General features: G+C 39.8%; 1 protein-coding gene across 8 annotated transcripts in view; it reads right to left on the reverse strand.

The window, feature by feature from the left end:
- rps6ka1 (ribosomal protein S6 kinase a, polypeptide 1) overlaps positions 1-23,760 on the reverse strand; it is an 87,801-nt gene that overhangs the window by 16,865 nt on the left and 47,176 nt on the right. For 3 of the 8 annotated variants that reach the window (XM_053509416.1, XM_053509415.1, XM_053509419.1), the window contains 2 exons: positions 2,962-3,078; positions 2,644-2,725 (listed from right to left, as the gene is read on the reverse strand). In XM_053509416.1, the coding sequence (XP_053365391.1) occupies positions 2,644-2,725; positions 2,962-3,078 (199 nt within the window). Of the gene's footprint in view, positions 1-2,643; positions 2,726-2,961; positions 3,079-3,184; positions 3,349-9,449; positions 9,777-10,910; positions 10,965-14,540; positions 14,586-14,837; positions 14,941-23,760 lie in introns of those variants that run through there. The other 5 variants (XM_053509417.1, XM_053509418.1, XM_053509420.1 and 2 more) reach the window with 5 other exon arrangements.

Raw genomic sequence — 23,760 nt, forward strand, 5'->3', positions numbered from 1 at the left:
TGAGTAAAATGGCCACAATCATCACGTGTTTAAATGGAATAAGTTCAAAATGAGACAAAAAAATTTATTATCCTCATTTATAAGCAGAACAAATTAATCAGATCAATCTGTTTCACTATCCAGCAGCTGGGTCAAAAATTTCTTGTGTACGAGAATCAGACCTTATCTAACAGAGTTGGTTTTATGTCTTTAGGCAGACTGTCCGCTTTTTTTTCTTCTTTAACTTATCTTTAAGTGGCTCTTTGCATAACAGGATCTCTAAACGCAGCTCGTCCGCGTGGTTTCCTAAAGTTAAGACAGATCTCATGTTGGCCTTCTATCAGAATTCAGTCAGTCAAGACAAGTGGGTTTTTCCCAAGCGCTTTGCATTTTTTAGACAAACAGCGTTTTTTTCTTTCTTTCTACCAGCAGTGCTTCCTGATCAGCAGTTAGACAAGCATACAGCCTTGTGTGGAGATTCTGTCCCTGATACTGGCCCAATGCTAGCTCTGAGTAACAGCAACGCAGTAATTATATAGCGTGAACGTTGTGAGATGAGGTGTTACTGCGGATTGAACAAACAATTCATTATAATTTATAGTCATAGTGATACAAAAAACATGAAAAGATTAAACGGATCTAGGAACAGATTCAACTGAATTGCATCTAGTTTTTAGTCATTTTGCGCAGATTTAGAGTGAACAATAATTAGTGCTTCAGACAAACTTCTGCTGTAAAGTTCTCACTAGGGTACAAAACAATATTCTGAAATAAATAAGCAACAAAAGCAACATCCAATTCATAGGATCGGAGTAAACAGGCTTGGTGATTGCCCAATTCCATAGGACTCTTTTGGTGGAGGATACGGGTCACCATGGGAGGCACCCTCTGATGCGCTGTGTGTTCTGACTCCTTTACATCAGGACCGGAATTAACCTGTTCAGCTCTTCTTTTAGATCGGACTACATGGTGGACCACGTGCATTAAGTGAACCTTGGTTGCCCCTGACCCTGTCCCCCACCAGTTCACTAGTTTTCCAATCTTACACTTGCTAATTTTCTGCTTCTAACACAATGAACTTAAGGCACACAATGTTGACGTGCTGCTTAATATACCCCACCCACCTCCATAATGCCATTGTAATGAGCTATGTTGATCAGTGTTATTCACTTAACCTGTCCGTGGTCATGATGTCATGGCTGATCGGTGTGTATTTAGACATAGAATTCAAATAAAACAAAATCTACTATGATTTAAAAGTCCAGTTTAGATTTTTAGCAGTTACAGTATTAAATATAAATATCAATATCAAGAAGACTAAGGTACAGTAATTAAGTTTAACTACTTCTTTAATTTACTTACGTACACGTATTCCACGTATCTGTAGTTCACTTGAGTAGTTTTATTAGAGGACAGTTTTTACTGGCGTTGAGCTACTCAACCACACTGGCGCGTAGTATTTGAGGCGAAACCTGCTGAATATTATATGAGAACTTCTTCTTTTACTTGAGTAATATTCACCTTAAGGAATCTTTACATCTACCCAAGATCAAGATCCATGTCACCTCTTCTAACATATAGTTAGTAGATTAGTAACTCTTAGTATTAACAATTAATTACTACTAAATAATCACTATTAATAACTATAGCAGATATTAACATCTAGTTTCCTAACGTACAAAAACAATATTAAAATTATATATAACATAATTAAAATTATATATAACATAATAATAGATTGATGCAGAAACGGCTTGGAATAAACGCATATTATTTATGCTGTCAATTAAAATGGTGTACTGAAAGTCTACCAAATTAAAAATGAACGATTCATGCACGTGTCGGAAATGATATTGCTGAGTCAAATGATTTTTGTCTGAGTTGGTCTTTTCCATAGCTGAGTCACTGATCACATTCAATGATGCACATCATACATCATGCATGAAATGAAGGAAGTGAAGGAGGATGTGCAACAAAAAAAAAGGGGAAAAAACAAACCCAGTGAGAAAAAAAAAAAATCTGTGAGAAAAATAAATGATGTTGGTAATTTAATGGAACGCTAAAAGCCTAGAGTACAATTAAATACTATGGTGCAGTGTATACTTGATTATTTTAATTAATTAAAAGCAGACCACTAAGATACTGGAAGTTAAAAGCACTATGAGTGCGAGAGCGTGTGTGTGTACGTGTGCGCGTGTGTTTGTGGTTGAGGGCAGAGCTGCAGCTGCATTAGAACCGCAACGCGAGAGCAGTGAGCAAAAAAGAAAGCAGGAACGAGTGCTGCTTTCGCAAAGCACCAAAGAAAGAAACAGAACGAATAAAGAAAGACAACAAAGAGGAGAAAATAAAGAAGAGAGAAAAACGAGGTTAGGGAGGTTCAGTGCTAGCTGCAGAGACAAAAACCACAAACACGCACACACACACACACACACACACGGTTAACCACTAAATGGTACCCTTTAAGTAAACATCCTGAAGATGTGAATGCAGCTACAGCTCTTACTGAACATTCTTGTTTGTGTGTGTAAGTGTGTGTGAATCACTGTTGTGTTGTGTGTGTTTCAGTGTGGGAAAATATACAAGACCACTGGCATAACTGAAAGCATCAGTATCCTTGAAATATGTGTGTGGGTGTGTGTGTGTGAGTGTTTTGCATGTGTATACCCTTAAGTGTGGCCTTCTTGAGAACCTTCATAGCGTAGAGCTGATTGTTGTCAGGTGGTGTCACCTTCCGCACCAAAAACACCTGAAATGATAAAATGATGCTTTATACCTCACTTGTCACAATCATTCCCCCTCCAGCAACACTGGTCTGCAAAAACTCTACAATGTGTGTGTGTGTTCTAAAATCCTGAGGTTCATCTGGCACTACTCAAACAAATGGATGTTAAATATCACCCCATACATCCATGAAGCTCTGGACCTGTATCTGTATGATGTCATTCATCATGCTCCTGAGACCTGACGGCTGAACGGACTCACCTTTCCGAAGGAGCCCTGTCCCAGCACCTTGAGAAGCTCGAACTGCGAGGGGTCTGCCTTCTCCGCTCCCTCTTTGACCACATGCGTGATGTTGATCTCTTTGATGACGTCATCTTCCTGCGACACAGAGCAGAAACATTGTATGCGTTATCAAGCGCGACCCCTCGGTTTCAGAAAGGTGGAAGTGCACCAAAACGTGCAGTTCCTTAAATGACCAACCCACCAAGCTCAGAGGGAGCCGCCTCGGGTCGGGTTGCATGTTTTCCCACTGAGCTTGGTGGGTTTCCTCCGTGTACTACGGTTTCCTCCCACAGTCCAACCAACTGGTGTTCCTAAATTGCCCGTAGTGTGTGAATGAGTGTGTGAGTCTGGGTAGTGTGTGTTTATGTTTGCCTTGCGATGGGTTGGCGCCTTGTCCAAGGTGCACCCCGTCTTGTACTCCAAAGTCTCCTGCAACAAGCTCCACCCCTCTAGTGTATAAATTAAGATTAGCCACATGATGCTAAAGCTAAGCTAGCTATCTAGCTTGTTGTAGATAAGGTATACAGGTGTAATCAGGATTTAGGCGGAGTCTGCTCCTGCTACGATGGCTCAGGTGTCCAGACTTCTCACAGTTAAACTTTAAAATCGCTCACCAGAAAACCACAAGGGGTTTGTGTCTATTCCTTCCCAGACAGTTAACGTGGACAACGCTGCTAAGATCATTAGGACCTGCTCCTTCTGACAATTTAACCCTGACTCCATGATAAAAGGTTTATTATTTAGAATAAGTCAGTAAAGAAGCTCTAGTGCTAAGTAGGTCAAGAACAACAGCGCTGGAACTTTCATTCCTTGAAGCCGCGTCCCATTTCCTCACATGTAAACAAAGCACAAACAGTCTAACACTGTACACAGGTTATGTTTCGGTGGTATACAGGTCACGCCGCTAACTCTGCGTCCTTCTGTAGCTTTTAAATTGAACCTCTTTCAACATATTTTAATGATATTTTTCCTTAGTAGCTACATTTACATACTCGATATCTCTACAATGCGATCGAACTTAGAGTTTAATCAGAATTAGTCATGCATTATAACTGAGCAGCGTGTATCTCTGTCCTCCGCCATAATTATAATTTCTTAACAACCGTAGCAAATAATTCGGGATGAAAACGTGTGAATAGTTCAAAAGGCGCCACCTGTAGGATTAGAAAGAAACAGCAACGTTTTACCACCTCAAACGCCTCTAATGTCACGGAACTCGACAGTGAGCGCGCGGGTTGAGTGGCTACGAGCTTGTTAGAATCCACATGCGATTTTCGACTAACTAGTCCTTGCGGTGTATAGAAATGCGTTTCTCTATTTTTGCGCCACTCGGAAGCTTCTGCGCTTGGTAATTTAACAGAACGGTTTTATATCTGAATCTGATCACCGGTCATGGTTAATCAAACTGAAAACCAGACAATTCTGGTCTCTGGCTGATCGACCGGCTCATCTCTGTTATAAATGTAAAAATAGTTGGACAAAAAAAAACCAAAACAACCGATTGGAGTCAAAAGAATCGCGATTCATGACTGAATTCCCCATCTCTAGTGTTTACACAATGCAGTTTTTGTTCTACACAAACACAGATGGGGTAAAGTAAAAAAACATCCATTTCTCAGCCACATGCTACATGCGTAAAGGTCCCATATTTTACTTCTTGATTAATAAGCCAACGCAGGTCTCAGAGGTGTGTATTAATCATCGAGCTGAAATCCTCCATTATTTCTTCCAAAAGCTCCATTACAGGGTCTGTGTACAGTGAATGAGGTATTGCTGAGCCACGCCCACCACAGAACAGCAGAGCTGAGCAACAGCTTCTTATATGAGGTCACAATACGGGGGAAATCGAATCAGCTTTTTTTCTTAAGGACGAAAAGCAACGAAATGCTTCAATTTCTTTTTTATTTAATACTTTGATGACGTTTAATAATTTAACGCTTTAAAAAATTATAAAAAAGTGAATCTTGCATGATAGGTACCCTTTAAACAATTACTACTGTTGAATTGAGTTCGACTCGACATATTTTAAAGATTAAATTAGAAAAACAAACCTCCATTTTCTAGTCGCTGATGAAGGTCTACGGAGCTCAAGCACGCATGTGTGATAAAATCACCACCGTATGTGTGTGTGTGTGTGTGTGTGTTTGTCTTTGGGGCTTGTTTCTCCCACACTTGTTCCTTTTACTGATTTATTCGATTAGTTTACACATATCTACAACATTTTTGTTTGACTCCAACCATAAATCTTGCCAATTAAAGGGTTAACGATTTGTTTTTGCGACTAGCAACCAGCGCTTTCTAAAAAATGCCAAGTGACGGTTGCGACAAATGTAAACAGAGGTGTTGTAAGGCTCGCCCTAGGTTCAGTGTGATTTCTGGTTCTGCCCCATGAAACCACAACAGCTCTAAATAATTGAACCTAAGAACTTTACCGTATTCACACGCTCTGATGGAGCTATTAAAGCCTCCTGAGGTCTCGGCGCTAGTGTCAGGAAATCACCACCGACAATAATAACAAGAAGAACAATAACAATAAAAATAATAATGATAGCTGTGTTTTCTACAGTGTACATTGGCTCTCGCAATCAGGAAAGAGTAGAGAAAAAAGAAGCAGAGGAACCACACCTCAGAGAACAGTTATGGGAAACAAAACCCACCACCAGTTTACTGATATTAAAACCACAGCAGGAACTCGCAGCTCAAAATACATCACACTGAACAGAAGAAATATCAGATACAGTAATGTCTACAGTGAGGGACGGGTCTTCTGTCTTCTCGACAGATTCAAACTCGTTCTTTTCTTCTCCTATACATTTAATATTAGGATGTGGAGAGAGAGAGAGAGAGAGAGAGAGAGAGTGACCAATAATTTGACCATTAGTCCGTACATAAACCACGATTGATTTGAAATGAAAAACAGCACAGAGACACAGATTTTCCAGTTATTTAAAAAAATTCACGGTCCCTGAACTCGTAGGTCCGACGTCTGGATAAATAAAATCAGATAGATGTTAAAGAAGCAAGGGCGCGTGCTTCACCTCGTCACCGTCACGGCTCAGGGTGAGAGTTTTCAGTGGTCTCCTTTGTCGCCATAGAAACAAAACACACACACACAAAAACAAAAACAAAACAAAAAAACGCTACGTCATTGCTAAACCGTATGTGTTACGTTGGTACATCCGCTACTGGAAAACAAACATGAATCTAAAAATCTTCCTAAAAAAAAAAGGAGAGAGTTGAATGTGAGTGGTTGTGCTTAAAGATAATCTGGTCATTCAGTGCATTCAGGTCGTCAGCTGATGTCTAGACCTGAGCAACTGATCAACCCCAGATCATAACACTGTCTCCAGGGGCTTGTACAGTGGACACTTTGCATGATGGGAGCATCGCTTCATGGGGTTCTCTTCTTCCCCTGACACGCCCATCGCTCTGGACTCATCAGGTCACATGACCTTTTTCCATCGCTCCAAAGTCCAGTCTTTCTGCTTCCTAACAAATTTAAGGGTTTTTTCTGATGAGTCTCACTAACAAGTGGTTTTCTTACGGACACACGGCTGATCAATCCTTAACTAATGCTTAATGCTCTAACTTTTACTAGCTCTGTTTTTTTTTTACTCCTGATTCCTTTCCATGCAACTTCACCAAGCTGATCTCTGAAGATGCTCTTTCATAATTTTTTTCACATTTCTTTAGAGAAGTTTCAATTCGATTTTTAATGCAGGTTCAATAATTTAAATTTAGAATAAAGTGAGTATCATAGACAAAAAGGCAAACCCTGTGCGTAATATAAAAGTGACAGTCGAATAGAGAAGATTAAAGGTAAAGACGAGTGAGGCAGATTACAGCTATAGGCAATAAGACACTATGCATCAGTCACTCACTCAATACAGAACCACATTCTCTGATCTATCTGTCCATCTGCTAGAACGTGTTTTTTATTTTATTTGTCTGATCAGATCTGCAAAGCTGGACTTTTTACAAAAATCTCGAGAAATTTCATGTTTAAAAACATAAAACATAAAAGGGAAACAATTCTTCTAATAGTGTGAATGTGGTTTCGAAATTGCAACCATCAGAGCATTCAGAAGTTCAAGGTTTCAAAGTTCAACTTCTCAGAAAAGCCTCCAAGTGATGTGATGTGATGTTATGCAAAGCATGGCACTAACACTTCCCCAATTCCGAGGACATGACCGACAGACGGTGACCCCAGCTCCGGATCGGACCCTGAAACCGGGTGATACAGTACGAGTCAGTAACGCTGCCGACTGAAACTCCAGGTCATGTACGTACAGATAACGCTTTTATTATTTATAATTCTTCATTCGATCCCAAAAGCAGCTTTTGTTTTTCTTCTTCTTTTTTTTTTTATACACAAAAACACAAAACAGGCCTTGACTACAAAAAAAAACGTGTGTGTAGAGTCACATAATTACTGTAAGTGTTATTACAAAAACTATTACAATTTTTTTTTAAAGCTCAGACAGAAAACAGCCTCTTAAAGTTGAAACGCCTACCAATGAAATCAAAGCTAATTACAGAAAAAGAAGAAGATGATAAAGGTGAGATAAAGTGATTTATTTTTGGTTTTGTGTGTGTGGTGGTTTCATCTCTGGAAACAAATTCCTTCTACGTGCAAACGTACTTGGCATTAAAGCTCTTTCAGATTTTTTTTTAATATACAGTTCATCTTGTAAGTTCACATCCCCTGGCAGAATGTGTGAAATATTGGCCATTAAAAAAAACAACAACAACAACAACAACAACAACAGATCACCGCTCACATGGTCGAGATCTAGAGTTTAAGTACTAATAACGACTGTATTCTTTAAAGAACGACTCCCACAAGAGCTGCACTTTTGAACCAGTCGTCCATTCATCACAATCCGGCTCTTGTAAAAGCACCTAATGGTCTTACACGTCAACGTCAGGAACAAAAGGTTCACCCGCTGGGTAATAGGTCACACCCAGTTCTAGGTGCCGTTATAATGAGATATTGTAACTGCAGCTCCTGTGACAAGGGCCAAACTGTGACGGCTAGACGACTGTCCCCCGTAGTCAGTCTGCCGATACCTGGCGGAAAAGAAATTCTACTATTTCATAAAATGTGTTTTAAGAAAAAGTTCAACTCATATTTCGAGCCAGCTTTTTTTGTGAAAGCGTTTTTCGATTTGGGGCAAAACAGAGTGTATTCTTCTTTCAAAAAGCTGTACTGCAACGGATCCCGAGTGAGGCGCATAAGATTGGATATACGGCGTCAGGAGAAGAGCGACAATCACTCGGAGACTTCAGATTAAGTATTCAGTGAGCAGGTTATTAAGGAGCAGGTGTGCTCTGGGGTTCTTGTCCTACATCAGGTGTTTAACGACTGAGAGTAAACAGTCAGGATCCTTATTATGAACATGATGCATCAAAAACATACAGTATATATTCATGTATATTGTTCGGACACACCAGAACTGATCCAGAACAGCTGACTTGTGCGTCTTAATATAACATCTGACTGTTGTTGCTTAATTATCCAACGACGTGCGCTATTGAATGTAGAAAAATTCATCCAAACTTGTGTCCAAACTTTTGACCGGTACTGTATACAGTGTATATAAAGCGATTGAACAGACCCTTAAGTGTTCAGACTTACTGTAGGTATCGAGGGTAGCGATATAATACAAATAATGGCACAAACGATCATAATAATAAAAGTATGTTTGCCGACATTAATCGAGTTCCGTTACTGTTAAATGAACCGATAAACAAACTTCCTAAGTTCCTGATTAGGTTTAATAAAAACCTTTTTTTTTTTTGGCGATTAGAAAACTACACCGCATCCGTATCGCCGTAAATCAAAACCTCAAATCAAAACCTTTCAGCGGGACGACATCGACCGCCAAGTCAAGAGCAGGGAGATGTGGCTAGTACAGTACGCCGATACCCAAAACGCCGTGGTCCGGGATATACTGGATCTACCGGGTTGGATGTGTGTCGCGATTTGTGCCAGCATGAAATGTGGCGTCGCAGCTGTTTAAACTGCTGACTCATCACTTAAATGTCAGCGAAAACTCTGACCGAAGCCTTGCATCACTTGTCACACTCTTGCTGCTGACACACACACACACACACACGAGCTGTCAAAGCATAACACATCAACCTTCCACTTAAGTAAGAAAACGTTAAAAAAAAAAAAAAAAGAAAAAGTCTGGGATTATTATTAGTATTTTTTTTTAAGCGCTCTAACAATAGCCTTTATGGTTTCTTTCACATCTCAATGGTGAGACTTTTTAAAGAGGAGGAACAACCCCCCCCCACACACACACACACATTTCCTCTACAGTTGATTCATTTTTAGTTGAAAAAAGTCACGCCACAATTCAGGTTTGAAGATGAAGCCGGTGGAGGGAAAAAGGGCTTAAAAGCGCCGGAGTTGTGTTACGTTTCCATGTGTGTGTGTGTGTGTGTGTGTGTTCACTGACCGTCCACTGTCTCTGCTCACTTGCGGATGCTGTGCTGGACGCTGTCGAGCTTTTGATGCTGCTAGTCTCGGTTCTCGGACAGGCGCCGTTCGCGACCTTCTCTAGCGCTTTATTCTGCTGCCTCCTGAACAGGTAGAGATTCAGTAGCTGCCTCACTCTGAACTTCCTTTTGTCTTTTTCTCCCTCCATCTCGTCATCTCTCTGCTAGCCCGGGCGTCTCTCCATCGCCTCGATCTGCCCGCTGTAATGCCATCTGAGCGCCAGCTTGGCCTAAGGGTGTGTGTGTGTATGTGTGTGTGTGCAAGGGTTTGTGTATTACTATGCATGCTTGCCAAAAGTGAAAGATATGAGCGGAAGTAGAACAGGAAGGAAGAGTGTGAGTGAGAGAGAGAGAGAGAGAGAGAGAAAGAATAAAACACACAAGAAAGAAGAATGAAAAAGAAGGCAGTGTGTTTAAACCCACAACCTTGGCTCCGCTCCGAATTTCGGCGAGGCTGATGGAGGAGAAGGTGGAATAAATCTAGCTTTCCCATAATGCTTTGCTCGTTTGTGCACTGGACACCTTCATGTCGGAGTTTATCACAGACGAGAAGACCTCAGTGTCCGTCCCGCCGGTGCTTACCGCATTACGCCGTTGTAGTTTCTGGGGCATCGTCACGTTCTACATGTATTTATTGTGTTGTGATGTTTTTATAGGGATTAGAAAAAATAACCACGAGAATATTTACGGCTAAACAGGCAAGATTTACGTGTCGCTCGTGTTCGGGGCAAAAACAGGGAAGTTTTGTAACGTGATACAACGTTCTGTCATTACAGAAGAGAAAGAAAAAAAAAACAAAGATTCAAACCCCACCACAAACAACCTACACTACCATTCAAAAGTTTAGACACCCCCTCTAACTCCATGGTCTTTCCTAATGATTTTTTATTTCTTTCTACGATGTAAAGCAACGCTGAAGACGTTCATTTAAAATATACAATGAACAGATGATGGAGCTCGATGGGTTTCGCAAACGCACTCGACACAATACTGTTCTTGCAAGAACTGCTCCAGAACAGCTGACCGTCACGTCTTTAAATAACAACTGACTTTTACTGTTGTTACTTAATTACCCAACACCATGTGTGTTATTTCACAGTTTAAAAAAAAAACCTAAAATCCAGTTTTGTTCTATAACGTAGGGGAAAAAAAGAACATGCATACTGTATATATATATTTTTTTTTTAACCATGCACTTTTTCTCTTGTAGTGAGAAGTACCAGCTCGGCCAACCAATAAAGAAAAACAACAACGAATTTTGGATTCGTAGCGGTAAAAAAGTAACATCACCTTCACAGTCACCCGTCCTTTACGTCCATCACTTTCAAAAAAGTAAATACTTTATCGATATAGTTTATAGAAATTCAGAGATGTCTCACTTTACAAACACAAATTATACAGTACAGTAGGCGTGTTCTTACCTTCCTGTCAATATTGGCAAACTCCTTCTCCACCCACGTGATGTCACATTCTTTCTAAAGGAAGAATTGCACTCATCAGAAAAAAAAAAATCACTTCCTACATCCTCCTCTGTATTCTGACAACACACTTGTCTTGTCATTTCACTTGATGACACACACACACACACACACACACACACACACACCATGTGCAGGAGAACTGACCGCTATTGCCTCATCACTTATTTCCTATTTTCACCAAAAGACGAATGAAAACGTTTCAACACGTCTGAGAGTTTCTGATCTCGCTCTACCACAAGCGGCAGCCGTGTCCCGTCCTGAACCCGAGTCTATTAGTGTTCATTTTGGCAGCTATTTCTTAATTTTAGGCTTAAATGTGACTGTCTAAATCGACTAAAAGTCTGAGCATTTGAGTCTAGATATAGCCAGAGGAACCAATGATAGCGTAACATTTTAGCAATAAGATTATTATTAATTAACGCTACAGTCATCTAGTCTAGCCAAAACCCTTTTTTTTAAAAAAAAGGTTTTTCACAAAATAATTATCTTAACATTTAAAAGGTGTCTTTTAACCGTCACAACAACTGCTGAATGGCCATGATTTTTAAACTACAATACAATAGTATAGTGCTTTATAACTTTTTTTTTAATTATTATTTTTATTATTAATATGAATTTACCCACTTAGACTGTTGTAGCTCCTACTGTATGAGTCACAAGCATTTCGCTAACCTATTAGCCTAACATGTTCAGCATCGGTTAAGCTAATAAATAAAATAAAACACATCACAACATATTAATGTTAACATGTGGCAACATAATAACCACAAAGAGGCTGTAAAACTGGGTGATTATTATGGGATGCCTTGATGCGTCTCTCCAGGGTTGTGGTGATTGTGTGCCCCACTGTTTCCCCTCCGATATTATGACATCGTTTTTTTTGTCTCTTATTTCCGTTGACGCAATTAACACTAGTGTCTACAGTATGTAGCGCACTTACTGGAAGTCTCAAACTTAAGGGCACAAGAAATCCGCATCACACTAACGCGAAACATGTTCGTGTCCACTTTATACTGTGGTTTCATTCATGAAAATCATCATTAACATGTGCAACAAAATCAAACCTTAAGCGTTAATCAGCGCCGAATTTAAAGTGAGCCGATCACGCACTAGACGGTCGGCTAGCGGACCGCTCAAACCCGAGCGCTTTCAAGCCCAAGCGTGCAGCGTACAGCTCGGTTTATACCAACCCCATTTCAGCATTTAGAGCACGTTACTAAAACTGAGGGGTGTGACGAGACAAATCTTGCTCAAAGTAGAGCTTCCTGTGTTTCTTCTGTTATTTCAACACTGCCGCATGCGTTCGCTTCTCACTGAAACATAAAAACACTCGAAGCTTAATTAAAGTTACGCTGCGAGTAAAATGTCAGCTAACAAGCTACAAGACATTCTCCAGCAGTGTGCGTATGTGTGAGAGTGTAATAATAATCATCATCACTTAAAAAAAAACCTTTCCTGTTTATGAAACACCACACTCGGCTGTTCGAGAACACTTACTGTACACAAACATAAAACAACCCTAATGACTACAACAACAACAACAAACAACAACAAAAACCCCACAAACGTTTACTTGCTAAGTTCCCAGATATCATCTCCTCAGATAAACAAAACTACAGTACTAATCCCTTACAGCAACAGTTTAAAAAATCAAACACCAGTTTCAAAAATTTATGTGACTAAACCAGTAACTATTATTGAAACACGTTTATCACTGATAGAAAATCAGCAGTAACTTATATGAACATCATTAATCCTTAAACACAGTATCAAAGGAACTACTAATCCCTAACGTTCACTGATTCTGATGCAGAACTATTAATCTCAAACACCATCAGCTATTCGTACAAAACATCTAACCATAGCATGCACTGTCCATACGCTATAAATACTGAACATCTAGCGGCACTAGTGCAAAAACTAACTATCGCTAACATCAACAGTACTTAATACAAAACTATTAAAAACTACAAAACTACTGTTAGTGACCCTAACAGTCACTGAAAAAAAAACTAATCTATAAAACCCACAAATACAAAACACTACTAACCCTTAACATCAACAGTAACTAAACCAAAAACCGCTAAACATCGTCTTTAATATCAACATTTGCCAAACACCCCTAATCCTGGATATCCAGTCAATCAGTCAAAAAATACTAACCCCTAACTTCAACAATTAACCCAAAACCTGCTCTATTTATCAATTAAATCCACTATTAATAAACAGCACTAATACCTAAACCCAAAAAAAACTACTAGTCCCTAAAATCCCCAGTTATAAAACACCACTGATCCATATGTCTCACTAAAACTCACTAAACCAGAAAACACTAACCCCTAATAACAATCCTAATCAAACTTACCCCATTTACTAATCCAAACCACAGCCACTAAACTAAAAACTACAAATTCTTAACATCAACAGCTACTAATCACTAAAAGTCACAATCATCAATTAAAACCCTACTAACCCCCCAGCATCTACTCGTAATAATGCTGATACTGTATGATCTCGCCTAAACAAATAATCCCTAAAACCTACAATCACTCAACACTACTAATTAATCAGTCACCGAAACCAAACTAATTACTAACTCAAATTAACCTATTAAACCGTAATTTCCATAACTACCAAACACTACGGATATTGAGAGTGTTAATGATTAGCAATCACTAATCAACACTAATCCTTATATCAACAGAAACTAAACCAAAAACTACTGATCCCTAACATCAACACTCAGGAAGAGAAAAACTTTTTTATTCCCAAATACAAAACACCTCTGACACCAATAGTCACTAGCCAAAGACTGCTAAACCCTAAAATTGCTAATAAAAAAAAAATCCTACTAATCCCTGTGATCTATCAGTAATGATGCAAATAAAAGTCCAAGTAACATGTGAAACAATCCTCATTAATCACCAAAACAAAAAACTACTAATCCTTAAAATCCACTCTAATTACTAACTCAAAACCTATTACTCCATTCTTTCCACAACTACCAAACACCACTAATCCCAAACGTCACTGATCCCAAACACAAAAGCAACAACCAACTAACCTCCATCAAGAGGTATTGATTTAGAATGTATTTAACACCCACAGTTACCAAAAAAGACTTGAGACTAATTATTAATCCCCACTAATCCCTAATTCTAACACCACCTAAACAAAAAACTACTAATCCCTAACAAATATCCAATAACCAATAACACCACAAACACCAACAGTCATCTACCAAATAATAACAATCCCCAAAATAAAATAAAAACATCCTACTAATCCCCGGACACCTACAAGTAATAAGGTAAAAGTCTTCAATTAAATTAATCCCATTAATCCCAACTTGACTAACCTTAAAAGAGACCGTTATACACGTTAAACAAGTCGATCATGGATGCAAATGATCGTTCTACCTCCACGCTCAGAGGTAGACATGATACTATAACGTTCTCATGATACTCATCCCCACCTACGATAACGTGAACACGCTAACCACCCCTGCCCCTTTTAGAAGCTGCGCGAGGTGAAACGCTAGCTGGGGCTTTACCGCTGACGTGACCTTACGCATGCTGAAGAGCTCATGGTGTTGTTCATCAGCGAGACGGGGTGTGGTGAATATTAAACAGGTGACAACTTCCCGGGTCCAAAAAAAAAAAAAAAACCGCAGCTACAGGTGCTTCCTGGCCTATTTCTGATAAGCTGGCGTTAGAACTTCCTACACACACAAGCACACACACCCAAACTTTCTAATTCCTAATCTAGAGCAGACATGTCTGTAAATACATAGTGTTTCACTCCACTCGTCTTTCCCTCTCTCTCTCTCTCTGTACTAACTGGATGGACAGAGCGGAGTAAACTTGCCTGAAGCGCGCGCTGTTTGGTGCGGAAGATATGTCTCCACATGTCCAAGCTCACTGCTGACACAGGGGCTAATGACGGACTCGCAGCTCGCGCACACACTCGCACACAGTGGGTAAAAAAGAGGAAATGCAAATATAAATGATGAATGTGTGTGTGTGTGTGTGTGTGTGAGTGTGGGGAAAAGAGAAGAGAGAGACAGGATGGGTGAGTGAGGTGGAAAGAAATACCAGAACTTTCTAAGGAAACTCCAAATCATGAGCCGAGTCACCCGGTGACCACACAAACACACACACACACACACAGCTATGTTAATTTTTAGGGTATTAGTGGAGATAAACAGTAATAAACCAAACGCTCGCTCAGACCTCACCAACCAACCCAGTGTCCTCGTCCCAAACCTTACAGCACCCGTAACCATAGGGCTCAGAAATTGTTGCCTAAATTTTTTAAAAATTTGTTGTTGTTGTTGGTAAAAACTTAAAAAGCAAAAAATCTGTAGTGTCCGTAACCGTGTCGAATTCATGTTGCAATATTTTAACAATTTAGCTCTTCAGGTTTACGTCTTTTCATGTGAAATCTAAGCTGGCCAAGTTTCATCTGAATGACAGTTAAGATGATTGTAAGATTTGAAGTAAAAAAATATATATATTTTTTAAAGTTACGGACACTACATACCTTGGTATCCAAGACTCTGATCTCAGCGCTCTTAACATTTAACACAATACAACACAATACTACCCTGAACCTATTACCCTAAACCTAGTACCCTGAACCCAGTGACCTGTATGCTGAACCCGGTACCCTGAACCCTGAATCAAGTACCCTGTATGCTAAACCCAAAAAACACACACTAAGGAAACAAGTTTAACAATATCGAAATGGTGAGAGGTTTGAGGTCCATAACCAAAAATCTTGTTGTCAGAAACGCGCGTGTGTGTGTGTGTGTGTGTATACATGAATATGCATAAATGTTAAATGAAGTGGTACATAAGAGTAATAGCACTTAATGAAGGCCTGACATTGTTGCACGCACACACACACACACTTTATCTGTTCTGTGCTCTATTATCAGAATGCACCCCCTCTCCAGTTTCTATTGCTGATGAATGAAAAAATGTAATTTCCCTGATGACCACAAGGGGGCAGGCACTCATTAAATGAAGATAAAGATTTTTTTACTGTCAATCTCTGATAGTAAAACTCACCGCAGGGCTTAGAGGGTAAAACAGCAGGTGTATGTATATATATATAAACAGATCAGCGCAGACAGGAAGTGAGAGGAAGTGAGACAAGCTACAGAGGAGCGAGAGCGAGAGAGAAGGACAAAGAGCGTCTTAATGCGTCTAATATACAGTATGTGTTTAAATGTTTCACTCCTCCTCTCTATTCTTCTTTAAATGAACAGAATAACTCCAGCTGTGCTCCTCATCACCTCACACAAACTCCATGAAACCCACAGCACACATCTGGACAAGACCAGACACGCCCTCCTCTCCCCTCGATGTCCACCACTCCTTCAATAACTCCTCCGCTGTCCTCCTCTTCCCCCAAGCGTCTCCACTCCCCTGCCGTGACGCTTCCCTAAACCCTGTCCCTCCCGCTTACTTACCCCGCCTCTTCCCTAAAGTTATACACACAGTATAATAGAATAGGACAATGTGAAACTTTCTTCCATTTATGCTATATGGAAGAGATTGATCTGTCTTCCCGAAAAATTTTACGTTGTTAACTTCAGACGTTTTCGAGAGATGAGTTTATATGAGCCCCAAAAATGGAGATTTTTCAGCGTTATACTGTCTCGCTTCAAACAATCACCCTTTAAAATGCAAATTATTTATTTTTCTTTATGAGTATTGATACTGAAATTGGTCTAAGCCTCTTGAAGCATATGACCTGTAAAAATTGTTGCTTAAAATTAAAGCATTCTGTACAAAAAAAATCTGTAGTGTCCGTAACCATGCCAAATTCATGTTGCAATATCTTAACAATTTAGCATTTTACAATAATACACTTCTTCAGGTTTATATTGTTTCATGTGTAATCTAACCTGGCCAAGTTTCATCTGAATGACAGTTAAGGTCACTAAAAGATTTGAAGTAAAACATTTTTTTTTAAAGGTTACGGACACTACGTATTTAGCAAATGTGTTTCTTTTTATCTGATAAAAATATAAATGTTTATGTATATCTACAAAAAAAAATGAAGCATGGATCTGGATAAGTTTTATGCAAAATAGTGATACTGTATATGACTATGGATATTCACCCAAAGTAGGTGAGACACCTTTTAGCACCAATACAACGTTTTAATCCGATGCTTTAAGCCTTACTTTCCCTGGCCATGTACTGTAAGTCCTGGATATTACCTTGGGGAAGGGTAAAACTATTCACAAATGGGTTATGCAGCCTTTCAGATTACACAGATCATATGTGCGTGTGTGTGTGTGTGTGTGTGTGTGTGTGTGTGTGTGAGTGGTTTGCACCTCTGAAATGGCGGGATTCCTCTTGGGCCTCTTCAATACTACACTGTATTACATTCACTCACACACTGAATCGTTATGTCACGATAAAATAAAAGAAAAAAAAATCCCTGGATTAAGAGTAACAGAAACGAGGAGTTAAGTGTGAGAAATCCCGGCGCTCCACATGCATTATTCATGCACACGCAGGCAGATGCAAGTGTATGCACACACACACACACACACACACACACACACACACACACACACGCGCTGCAGACACATGCTGATCGTTTTTTAATGCCTTGTTGTACGAGCGTTGAGTCGGAAGCTTGTTAAAATTCAAACACACGGATCATTGATCCACTTCACTGTGTTCCACTCATCACAGCCAGGGTCAAAGGTCAAACTGTAGGATGGAGAGAGAGAGAAGCAGAGAAATAGTACCAATCTGAATCCGGTGTCTGAGCCTCAGGCAGCTCCTGATTGGCCCGAGCTCGCCGGCGCAGATCCCACAAGGTCATGAGTGACTGAACACTCGTGAGAACAAAGTGTGAAAACACAAACAGGTGAAAAACAAGAAAAAGAAAATAAGGATCGAAAGACAGACGTGAGTGAGTGACAGAATGAGTGAAGTGTACAGTATAAAGGCAAAGGACGGAGAGGTGGGAAAGGAAAAAAAAAAAATCGGCTTTAGAGTAACCATAGCGATACAGAAGAGCCGAGTAACCATGACAACACACGGCTGTGTGATACACTCTCTCACACACTCTCGCAGACACTCATACACACTTAGTCAAGACTGAATGAATGAAGAAATGAAACCAGTGGCGTCTCGAAACATCCGAGGGTTTCAGGAGCTGGAAATGAGACGGTATGAAGGACGGATTGAACAACAGAAAGCAGCAATTAAAAGAAAGAAAAAAAAAGAAAAAAAAAGTGGAAGAGACAGGATACACTTACAAAAAAAAAAAAAATTTTTTAATTATCTCTTTATTGTCTAACGTTCACTAAATCGGATAAAACGTCGCCACTTCCAGCTGCTCGTCACGTCACAGTGTGGAGATCAGATCAGACTCGACTGTGCTTCTGGCCCGCTGTTATTACCACTCACGGGCAAAATGATCAAATTTACCCGACAGGTGGCCTGCCAGAGTCTCAAACGCACAGAGTTTTCGCCCTCAGGCAGAAGAAAAAGGGAAAAAATAAAAAAATCAGAAGGGTTCTTAAAAAAAAAAAAAAAAAAATCTTGAGCTTAACATCTGGTCCGAGTCGCGTGTACTGTACAGGCGCTCGTATGTTACAGTCGCTGCTTGTTTTTATTTTTATTATTATTATTATTATTAGAAATGGGCGGCGGGAGGGGAGGGGTTGAGTTCTTTCATGTGTTGATTAATGTTTCATCACACTGACGTTGATTATTTTTAAATTGATTTTTTTCCCCGTCTTTTTAATTTACATATGTTGGCATTTGAGACATGTTGCTAACTTCAGTCATTTTCGAGAGATAGTTTTACAGGTTATGAGCCCCAAAAATGGACATTTTTCAGCATTATACTGTCTCGCTTCAAACAATCATCATTTAAAATGCAAATTATTCAGATTTCTTTATGAGTATTGATACAAACATTGATACAAAATTGTTGCTTAAATAGTTTTTTTGGTAAAAGCTTAAAAAGCAGAAAATCTGTAGTGTCCGTAACCGTGTCGAATTCATGTTTTAATGTTTTAACAATTTAGCATTTCAGAATAATACACTTCTTCAGGTTTACGTCTTTTCATGTGAAATCTAACCTGGCCAAGTTCCATCTAAATGACAGTTAAGATCACTGAAAGATTTAAAGTAAAAAAAAAAAAATCTTTTTAAAAGTTACGGACACTACATACTGTAAAAGGGCATGAAATTGTATTTAGCAAATGAGGTGGTGCAGTTAACATAATGCAGTTCCTCTATAATCCTGCAGGTGGTGCTCTGTATGGCAGGCAGGCAGCACAGCATCATATGTAATAAAGAATTATTTGCTAAATTTGTTAAGAATTGTAATAATATATATACAAAGTCAACCAAAAAAAAAAAAAAAAGTGTGCACACTTAAAGAAAACAAAGGTTTAAATATTTAAATATTATATGTTATAGTATGATGATACTATTATGATGATAATATAATAATAATATAAAATACATCAACATATAATACATATTGATATAGCAATAAATATAGTATTGAAGTATTTAAACAAGTTTTTCTTTCCCTCAGGTGTGTATTTATGTTTTTTTGGCTGACTGTAGACGGTTATATTCAAACTTCTGTGACTGTCTCATCGGCATTCTGTCTTTCTCCAGTCACCGTGTGCAGGTGTGAACATGTTACATTAGTTTATTTATAACTAAATGCAGTGCGAGCAAAAATAAACGCCCCACTTGTGATTTGAATGAAATAAAGAGCAGTGATTTATTTATTTACTTTTTGTGTTTTTTCTTTCCCTATGGTGTACCTGGTGTTGAAACAACAATTTCAAAAGTCGACCATCAGCTGGGAAATTCATTAACGCTTACAGTTTTGTGGGATTCTTAAGGACCAGAAGTATTGGAACATCATCATAGAAAAAAAAAAAAAAAAAAGTTCAACAATCGACGGTGCTCGTTACAGTGAGACGCTTATCGCAGGAGCTACAGCCTAAACTTCGGATTAAAGGCGAAATGTCTTGATCTCTGCCCACACTGTCCACACTCTGAGGGGTTTAAGCGTCCTCCCTATAGTCCTGATCCGTCTGGTCCACTGACAGCAGAACTACGAGGATGAAGAAGTGAAGACGGCGGTGCATTCGTGACTCGCAGCTCAGCCTAAAACATTTTTATTTATTTACTTTTTAACAAGAGAACATGAAAGATTATGTGTTGACAGATTATGTCGAAAAATTATGTGTATTTGTTTAAAAGTCGAGTAAAATAAAATCTACAGCCAGAGTGCGGATAATTTTTGACTCACCCTCATAATGTGCGCGTGTATGTATATTTATAAACACACACTTACGTTACTCTTTTTAAGTACAGGTGCCTGTGTATTGCTGGATAAAGCCGATGGTCTGGTTTGAGAAACGCTCTCCTGGGGTCCGGAGACGGTAATCTGGACGGCACTGGGACCGCAGCGGCTGATTCGAGCCAGGAGCAGCTCAATTAAACAATAAAACCATCAAATCCAGGGCAGAGCTCCATGAATCACCAACTCTCTTCCACACACACACACACACACACGAACACGCTGCTCAGCAATCGATATCACACCAGATGCATCCAGCCGCTCAATTACACCTAGGTCTAATGCGAGTGTATTCTAAAGATGTAGACCTAACTAAAAACTCATCACATATTATATATATTATAATGATTCAATAAATACATAACATTTATTTAACGCTTTATTTAAGTAACGGCTCGAGAGAGAACGTGAGAATGCGGTGGACCGTTACAATTCAGCACAACGAATAAAGAATATCGGTTCATTTATTCATTTAATACCGTCATGGTATGATGAAAACTAGTGAAACCGTGTGTGTGTGTGTGTGTGTGTGTGTGTGTGTGTGTGTGTGTGTGTGTTGATCCTTATCTCATGTTTATTAAGAGGAGTGAAGAAAAAAATCAACATAAACATAGCTTTTTAAATCCAGCTGTGCACACAAACACACACACACACACACACACACACACACACACACACACAATGACCTTTAAGTATCTGAAATTATCATTACAAACAAAGTAAACGAATAAACACACAAACCACAGCTGAGACGCTCAACAGCATGCTGCTTTTAAAATGTCAGTTTTCGACCAATCAGAGGCGGCCAGCGCACCAAGCTCCGCCCCAATCCAATCGTTTCTGCCGAGAGATGAACGTGGCCCGGTTCCTCCAGCTGAGGAGCTTCAGAAATAATTCTGGATAAATTATGTGAACGTGAAAGCTTTTGCGAATGCGCGTGTGCGAGAGTTCGAGCGTGTCAGAGTGCGAGAGGTCGGAGTGTGAGAGAGAGTTCAAGGGAGTGTGTAAGAAAGTGAGAGCTTGCAAGAGGGTGTGAGTAAGCGAGTGCAAGAAATGGTGCGAGATTGTGTGTGTGTGTGTGTTTTAACAGTTTATCTATCCAACATGTAGATAAGTCTCAAGTCTAAGGTCGTGTTAGTCCCGCCTTTGATAAACCAAAAACAGGCGCTTAATAATCACCATTTGGTGCGCGCACACACACACACACACACACAAACAGAGGAGTTTGAAATACAAGAAATGTACAGGAGGAAAGAAAAAGGCCTCTAAAAATATAAGGAGTTTCTAACGTTCTTTGAGAGGAGAGAGAGAGAATTGAAAATTGAGGAAGATAGAAAAAAGAATTGAAAAAGAAAAGAGAGAGATGAAAAGGAGAAAGAATGGAGAAAAAGGGGAGAAGAGAAGGAAGAGAAAGAGAGAGAGAGAAAAAAGGAAAGACAGAAGGGGGAAGAAAAAGCGAGGGAGATGGAAAGAAGAGAAAGAAAAGTAGAAAAAGAAAGAATTTGAGAAAGATAAATTAAGGAAAGAGAAAGGAGGGATGAAAAGGAGAGAGGGGGAGGAGAGAGAAAAAGAAACGAGAGGGAAAGGATTGAGAGAAGGAGTGTGAGAGAGAAGGAAGGAAGGAGAAAATGTAAAGAGAATTCAGGAAGCGATAGAGAAAAGGAAAGAGGATGATGGGAGGAGAAAAAAGGGGTGAGAGAAAAAATTTAATTGAAAATTGAGAGAAAAAAGAAAGAAAGTAAAGAATTAAAGAGAGAAAAAAGGCAAAGAGAGCAAAAAGGGATTAAAAATTGAAGACAGAGAGAAAAGGAGAGAGAGAGAGAGAGAGAGACAGTGTGTGAGCGTACGTGAGCGTACGTGAGCGTAGACGTGTGACAGAATGTGCGTCAGGGTCTTAAAGGGCACCTTGTTCACAATAAAGCACGATAAAAGCAGCGGAGACGGAAATCGCCCTGTAATAACCTCACCCTGTTTCCCAGCATGCCCTCTGATGGAGCGCTCTAACTGCAGCCCACATCTGGCCAGCTGTGCAGGCGACCATCAGCTGGGTATTAAAGGAAAAACACTGGTTCTGCTCAAGTCCCCTTAAACACCAGCACCGCTGCTGATCCATCCTGACTAATGACGAACCAGAGGGGCGTGGTCCACTCTAAGATGACTCCGCCCCACATCAAAGCCCAAATGGGTTAACGAGGATAAAAAAATAATACGTAGTGGCATTCAGTTAGAGGATCGTGACCCAACTGTAGACCTTTGGGCGTGATGAAAACCTCTTATCTTGAGAGAGAGAGAGAGAGAGAGAGAGAGAGAGGAAGAAAATGAATAAGGGCTTACAAACTCCCAAGTGTATAATGTACTTCAAGCCTGGCTGACTTTTCTCATTACTCCGAGACTTTAATGGCCGTCAGAGAGAGACAGGTATAGAGGAGAGTGATAGAGAGAGAGAGAGAGAGAAAGAGAGAGAGAGAGAGAGAGAAAGAGAAAGAGAGAGACTAGTATGAATTAATGATCAAACTTTCCCAGGTACCTTCAAGGACGGCATCATGTGCACAAAACTGGTTTGATGATGTACAGTGTCAACCTAGAAAACATTATTTCTGATTGGCTGGAGGTTCAATAACCTTACATAAGTACTGCATTGTTTCAAGCAGACATTAAAATGTACAAAAACAAACACTTTTTACCTTTATCTTTATTCCCCCCCAGTATGTCGAACATTTGCAGCCGAAATAAACAAAACACTTCCATAACTCGAGCTCTTGATGAACAGACCGATCAGGTTGTGAAAGTGGAAAATGCGTGCTCCTCACTTGACATTGTGTTTGTTTTTACTTCCCTGAGAATGGGACAATGACAGAAAAATTCCTGTTAGGGCCATTACAATGCCACGCAGGCTGCCAGAGCGGCAGAGAGTATAAAGAGAGCGTGCCAGAGCGGAATACGGACCATGAGTATAAAAAAAGTTTGCAGTACCTTCTACTTCCGCTCTGACACACACACACTCTCTCTTTTATACTCGTAGTCTCTTCTACTGCCGCTCCCTTTATACTCGTGGTCCATCTGGCACTCTCTCTTTACACTCATAGTCTGTACTGTTCTCTCGTGTCAGAGCGTAAGAAGGGATTACGAGTATAAAGAGTGTGTGCCAGAGCGTCAGTAAGAACAGTGGAACTGGTGGAGTGGGTAAAGGGACGTCTGGCTGCTTGAGCACCTCTATAGTACACCAGCACACGTTATTGTAAGTGTGCACACAGGGATGTAAAACGTTTATCTTGCTCACTGACGAGTGTGAAGAAAGAAATTCAAAGAACAAAGAAGGAGTAAGCAAGCAGGAGGAAAAAAAGGCAGGTGATGGAGGCTGACAAACTGCTTCAGCTGTCAAACGCTTCTTCTATTCAGACGCTGATTTATGACCAAGTGCAAG

Source organism: Clarias gariepinus, chromosome 13 (assembly GCF_024256425.1).
Source record: "Clarias gariepinus isolate MV-2021 ecotype Netherlands chromosome 13, CGAR_prim_01v2, whole genome shotgun sequence".
NCBI lineage: Eukaryota > Metazoa > Chordata > Actinopteri > Siluriformes > Clariidae > Clarias > Clarias gariepinus.